General features: G+C 69.3%; 2 protein-coding genes across 2 annotated transcripts in view; both read left to right on the top strand.

Moving 5' to 3' along the window:
* LOC121363931 (procollagen C-endopeptidase enhancer 1-like) overlaps positions 1–2,295 on the top strand; it is an 8,769-nt gene extending 6,474 nt beyond the window's left edge. The window contains exons 4-6 of the mRNA XM_041486714.1: positions 6–165; positions 1,823–1,996; positions 2,076–2,295. Of these exons, the coding sequence (XP_041342648.1) occupies positions 6–165; positions 1,823–1,996; positions 2,076–2,221 (480 nt within the window). The 3' untranslated portion in view covers positions 2,222–2,295. The remainder of the gene's footprint in view (positions 1–5; positions 166–1,822; positions 1,997–2,075) is intronic.
* Positions 2,296–2,876: 581 nt separating this feature from the next.
* The window catches only part of LOC121363932 (leucine-rich repeat and calponin homology domain-containing protein 4-like), a 2,792-nt gene continuing 327 nt past the window's right edge, over positions 2,877–5,341 (top strand). Inside the window, exons 1-11 of the mRNA XM_041486716.1 lie at positions 2,877–3,141; positions 3,496–3,640; positions 3,713–3,839; positions 3,911–4,016; positions 4,095–4,231; positions 4,301–4,374; positions 4,459–4,555; positions 4,641–4,698; positions 4,782–4,837; positions 4,873–5,045; positions 5,159–5,255. Coding sequence (XP_041342650.1) covers positions 2,946–3,141; positions 3,496–3,640; positions 3,713–3,839; positions 3,911–4,016; positions 4,095–4,231; positions 4,301–4,374; positions 4,459–4,555; positions 4,641–4,698; positions 4,782–4,837; positions 4,873–5,045; positions 5,159–5,255 — 1,266 coding nt within the window. The 5' untranslated portion in view covers positions 2,877–2,945. The remainder of the gene's footprint in view (positions 3,142–3,495; positions 3,641–3,712; positions 3,840–3,910; positions 4,017–4,094; positions 4,232–4,300; positions 4,375–4,458; positions 4,556–4,640; positions 4,699–4,781; positions 4,838–4,872; positions 5,046–5,158; positions 5,256–5,341) is intronic.

Here is a 5,341-nt window from a genome sequence, read left to right on the forward strand (position 1 = left end):
GGGAGCGGGGCGGCGCCCCCGAGACCCCCGCCCCAAAGCCCCGGGGGGGCCCCAAGGCCAAGCCGACCCCCGCCCCCAAAGCCGAGCCCCCCACGGCCGCCCCCTGCCCGCAGCGCTGCCGCCGCGCCGGGACCCTGCAGAGCAACTTCTGCAGCAGCGACTTCGGTGAGAGACGCCCCAAAAACGGGGGGGAGACCCCGAAATGGGGCTGGGGGCTGGGGGGTGCCCAGAACTGTGGGGGGAAACTGAGGCAGGGAGTCTGGAGAATCCCCCAGAACTGACAGGGGAAACTGAGGCAGGGAGCGCCCAGACTGTGGGGGGAAACTGAGGCAGGGAGTGCTGGAACTGTGGGGGGAAACTGAGGCAGGGAGCGCACAGAACCGTGAGGGGAAACTGAGGCAGGGAGTGCCAGAACCGTGAGGGAAAACTGAGGCACAGAGTGCCCAAACCATGAGGGGAAACTGAGGCCGGGAGTCTGGAGAATCCCCCAGAACTGACAGGGGAAACTGAGGCAGGGAGCGCCCAGACTGTGGGGGGAAACTGAGGCAGGGAGTGCTGGAACTGTGGGGGGAAACTGAGGCAGGGAGCGCACAGAACCGTGAGGGGAAACTGAGGCAGGGAGTGCCAGAACCGTGAGGGGAAACTGAGGCACAGAGTGCCCAAACCATGAGGGGAAACTGAGGCAGGCAGTGCCCAAACCATGAGGGGAAACTGAGGCAGGGAGTGCCAGAACCGTGAGGGGAAACTGAGGCAGGGAGTGCCCAGAACCGTGAGGGGAAACTGAGGCCGGGAGTCTGGAGAATTCCTGAAAACCAACAGGGGAAACTGAGGCAGGCAGCGCCCAAACCATGAGGAGAAGCTGCGGCCGGGAGTGCCCAAATCTGTGAGGGGAAACTGAGGCAGGGAGTGCCAGAACCGTGAGGGGAAACTGAGGCACAGAGTGCCCAAACCATGAGGGGAAACTGAGGCAGGGAGTGCCAGAACCGTGAGGGGAAACTGAGGCAGGGAGTGCCAGAACCGTGAGGGGAAACTGAGGCAGGGAGTGCCCAGAACCGTGAGGGGAAACTGAGGCCGGGAGTCTGGAGAATTCCTGAAAACCAACAGGGGAAACTGAGGCAGGCAGCGCCCAAACCATGAGGAGAAGCTGCGGCCGGGAGTGCCCAAATCTGTGAGGGGAAACTGAGGCAGGGAGTGCCAGAACCGTGAGGGGAAACTGAGGCACAGAGTGCCCAAACCATGAGGGGAAACTGAGGCAGGGAGTGCCAGAACCGTGAGCACACAGAACCGTGAGGGGAAACTGAGGCAGGCAGCGCCCAAATCTGTGATGGGAAACTAAGGCAGGGAGCACACAGAACCGTGAGGGGAAACTGAGGCAGGCAGCGCCCAAATCCGTGAGGGGAAACTGAGGCAGGCAGCGCCCAAACCATGAGGGGAAACTGAGGCCGGGAGTCTGGAGAATCCCCCAGAACTGACAGGGGAAACTGAGGCAGGGAGCGCCCAAATCTGTGAGGGGAAACTGAGGCCGGGAGCGCCCAAATCCGTGAGGGGAAACTGAGGCAGGCAGTGCCCAAACCATGAGGGGAAACTGAGGCCGGGAGCGCCCAAATCTGTGATGGGAAACTGAGGCAGGGAGCACACAGAACCGTGAGGGGAAACTGAGGCAGGCAGTGCCCAAATCTGTGAGGGGAAACTGAGGCAGGCAGCGCCCAAATCCGTGAGGGGAAGCTGCGGCCGGGAGCCCCAGGCGGGGCCGGGCCGGGCCCGTGAGGCCGGGCCGCCCAGAGCCCCTCTGGCGGCTCTGAGCCCGCCGCCGTACCTGCAGTGCTGAGCGGCGCGGTGAAGTCGCTGTCGCGGGGCCCGCCGCACGGGCCGGCCTGGGCCGCGCTCTCCGTGCTCGGCCTCTACAAGTGGCGGCCGCTCGGGGCCCCTCCGCCCGCCGCCGGCTCCTCGCTGCGGCTGCAGCTGCCCTGCCGCCTGTGCCCGGCGCTCAAGAGAGGTGCGTGTGCCCGGGGGGCGCCCGCGGGGCCCGGAGCGACCCTCCCGGCCTTGACGCCCCCTCCCCAAACTCCTTGCAGGCTCCAGCTACGTCCTGATGGGGCGGCTGGCGGCCGACGGGGCGGCGCTGCTGCCGCCCGACGCCTTCGTGGTGCCCTACCGCCCGCAGCAGCAGCAGAAGGTGCTGGAGAACCTCAGCAAGAGGCCGTGCCGGGGGACCCCCTGAGACCCCCGGAGAGAGACCCCCCCCGCCCCGCGCCGGCCCCCGCTCCTTCGCAAATAAAGGGTGCACAGATGGAGCGCGTGCGTGGAGGTTCTGGGGGGGAGAGGGTCCGAGAGCCGCATTCAAGGGGAGACCCCAAAATAGGGCACTCGAAATGCGGCCCCCAAAATGGGACCCCCGCCCCCATTTTTAAATGGTGCGGCTCCTTTAAGAAGGGACCGGGGCGTGGCCTCCAGGCTTTCCCTGCTTGTCAATCACTCCTGATTGGTGGAGGCGACACGCCCCCGGGCAAGCGTGGCGTTTTAATTATCCCGCTTTTGCGTCAAACGCGATTGGTTGGTTACATGTCAATCTCTCACGCTGCTCCCGCCTCCTCGATTTCCATTGGCTGACGGCACCAAAATATTCGCGGCCGTTGCCAGGCAACCAGCTCCCCGTTGTCGCTCGCGATTGGTGGAGATTGTGCTTTAGCTGTGATTGGCTGCAGTTGGGCAGCACCCCCCCGTTGCTTGACGACGATTGGTTCAACCTACCTATCAATCAAAGAGCTAACTTCCGCACTTCTCCTGGCAAAGCCCGCCACTCGCCCTGTCCGATTCGCCACCTCCCCGCGCGCCCCTACTTCTGATTGGCTGCCGCTCTGGCCCCGCCCCTGTGGCGGGGTCCGGAAGCGTCCGGCGCTCAGTCTGGCAGCGGCGTCCGCGGCGAGCGGAGCTCCGGGGCCGCCATGGCCGCGGGGGCGCTGGGGGCTGTCCCGGCTGAGCCGCCGCCGCCGCTGGGCCGCCTGCCCGGAGGAGCCGGCACTGAGCGCGCCCTGGAAGAAGCAGAGGCCTCCGGTACCCTCAGTCTGGCCGGCCGGCGGCTGCGCGCCTTCCCGGCGGCGGCGGCGCGGCGCTGGGACCTCAGCGACACCACACAGGCCGGTGAGGCCGCGGCGCCGGGGCAGGACCCCCGACCCTTCCCCACAGCCCGGGGTCCCGCGGGGTGCCTCCCCCCGCGCAGGGGAAGCCGCGGGTGCGCCGCCTCCCTCGGCGCGTCCCGGGGCCCGCGGGGGCTGCCGGAGGCGGCTGAGGAGGCGCCGGGACGGGGCGAGCCGGAGCGCCTGGTCCGGGCGGTCGGGCGGCTTCAGCTCCCCCGAGCTTCGGCCGGGCGGCTCGGGCTCCATCAGCAGCGCTGTCCCGGCGGCTCCTTTGTCCCCTGTCCTTATCAGTCCCCTTCCCTGAGGTTCCCTGTCCCCGGAGGTCTCTTGTCCCCGAGCATGCCCCGCGTTCCTCCAGACCTGTCCCGGAACCGTTTCGGCGAGGTGCCGGAGGCCGCCTGCCGCCTGGTCTCGCTGGAGGGGCTGAGCCTGCACCACAACTGCCTGCGCAGCGTCCCGCCGGCCATCGCCAACCTGCAGGCCCTGGCACACCTGGACCTCAGGTACGCTCCGGCCCCGCCGGAGCCACGGCGGAGCTCCGGCAGCGCGCCGTGACCCCGCCGTGTGCCCCGCAGCCGCAACCAGCTGAGCTCGCTGCCCGCCTGCCTGTGCCTGCTGCCCCTGCGCGTCCTCAACGCCAGCAACAACCGCCTGGCCGTGCTGCCGCCGAACCTGGGCGCCCTGCGCACGCTGCGGCAGCTGGTGAGCCTGGGCCGGGCTGCAGCCCCGCGGGGCCGCGCCGCGACCCCGCTGAGCCCCGTTCCGCCCCGCAGGATGTGGGCTCCAACCGGCTGCGGGCGCTGCCGCCGGGGCTGGGGCAGCTGCGGGCGCTGCGGGACCTCAACGTGCGGCGGAACCAGCTGGCGGCGCTGCCCGAGGGTGGGTGAGGGTCCTGGGGAGTGGGGGGCGTCCCCTGGATCCCGTGTGGATCCAGCGTGTCCGTGTCCCCCCCGCCAGAGCTCTCGGAGTTGCCGCTGGTCCGGCTGGATTTCTCCTGCAACCGGGTGGTGGCGATTCCGCGCTGCTTCCGGCGGCTCCGGCACCTGCAGACGCTGCTGGCGGACAACAACCCCCTGCAGTTCCCCCCCGCCCAGGTGAGGGGGGCCCCGGGGCGTCCCCCCGACCCCCCAAAACCCCCGGCTGAGCCCTCTGTGCCCCCCCAGGTCTGCCTGAAGGGCAAAGTCCACATCTTCAAGTACCTGGAAGCCGAGGCTGCCGCCCATCCTCCCCCCGCATGGTAACGGGGGGGGCTCGAGGAGGGGGCGCGCCGCTGTTTTTGGGGTGTTTCGGGGGGTCTCTGAGCGCTGTGTGCCCCCCGCAGCCCCCCGGACGAGCCGTGTCCCCTCCGGCAGCGGGGGGGGCTGGACTCCGGCTTCCACAGCGTCGACAGCGGCAGCAAGCGCTGGTCGGGGAACGAGGTGGGATTTGGGGGCAGTTTCGGGGGGCGCGGGGGGCAATTCGGGGTGTCCCCCCAGCCACTGTCCCCCCTTGGCACCGTTTCAGTCCACGGATGAGTCCTCGGAGCCGTCCCGGCAGCACAGGGAGGCGCGCGGCGGGGCAGGTGAGGGATGGGGGATCCCCAAAGCCCCCCGGGACCCCCCGGCACCTTCGGGGACCCCCCCGTCACCCCCCGTGTCCCCACAGCTGGTGACAGTGACCCGGAGCAGCTGGAGGAGGAGCCCTGGCCCGAGGTGATGTCCCCCCCCCCGGGGATTGGGAATGGGGCTGGGAATGGAGACAGGGACTGGGAATGGGGCTGGGAACTGGGGCAGGGGCAGGGACTGGGCAGGGTTTGGGTGCTGGGATGGGATCAGGAGCGGGGTGGGCCAGGGGACAAGGGCCGGGCACTGGCTGCTGCCCCCCCACAGGACCCCCCCCCGGAGACCCCCCCGGACGGCGGCGCTGCCGGTGAGGACGCGGCTGGCCTCGTCAGGCTCAGCCCTAATTAACACGGCTCTGCTGCCCCTTCGCCAGGCTCAGCCCTAATTAACGGGACTCTTAATTGCCCTGCCTCCCCCCAGGACCCCGACGGAGCCCCCGGCAGCCCCCCAGAACCCAGCGCCTGCCTCAGCCCTTCCTCCTCCTCCTCCTCCTCCTCCTGCAGTGCCACCAAGGCAGGTAGGACAGAGCCCCCCGTGTCCCCTCCCCAGAACTCCCCCGTGTCCCCTCCCCGGTGCCCCCCACCCCCTGACCCTCCAATGTCC

This window comes from Pyrgilauda ruficollis, unplaced genomic scaffold (assembly GCF_017590135.1).
Source record: "Pyrgilauda ruficollis isolate IOZ18807 unplaced genomic scaffold, ASM1759013v1 scaffold775, whole genome shotgun sequence".
Lineage (NCBI taxonomy): Eukaryota > Metazoa > Chordata > Aves > Passeriformes > Passeridae > Pyrgilauda > Pyrgilauda ruficollis.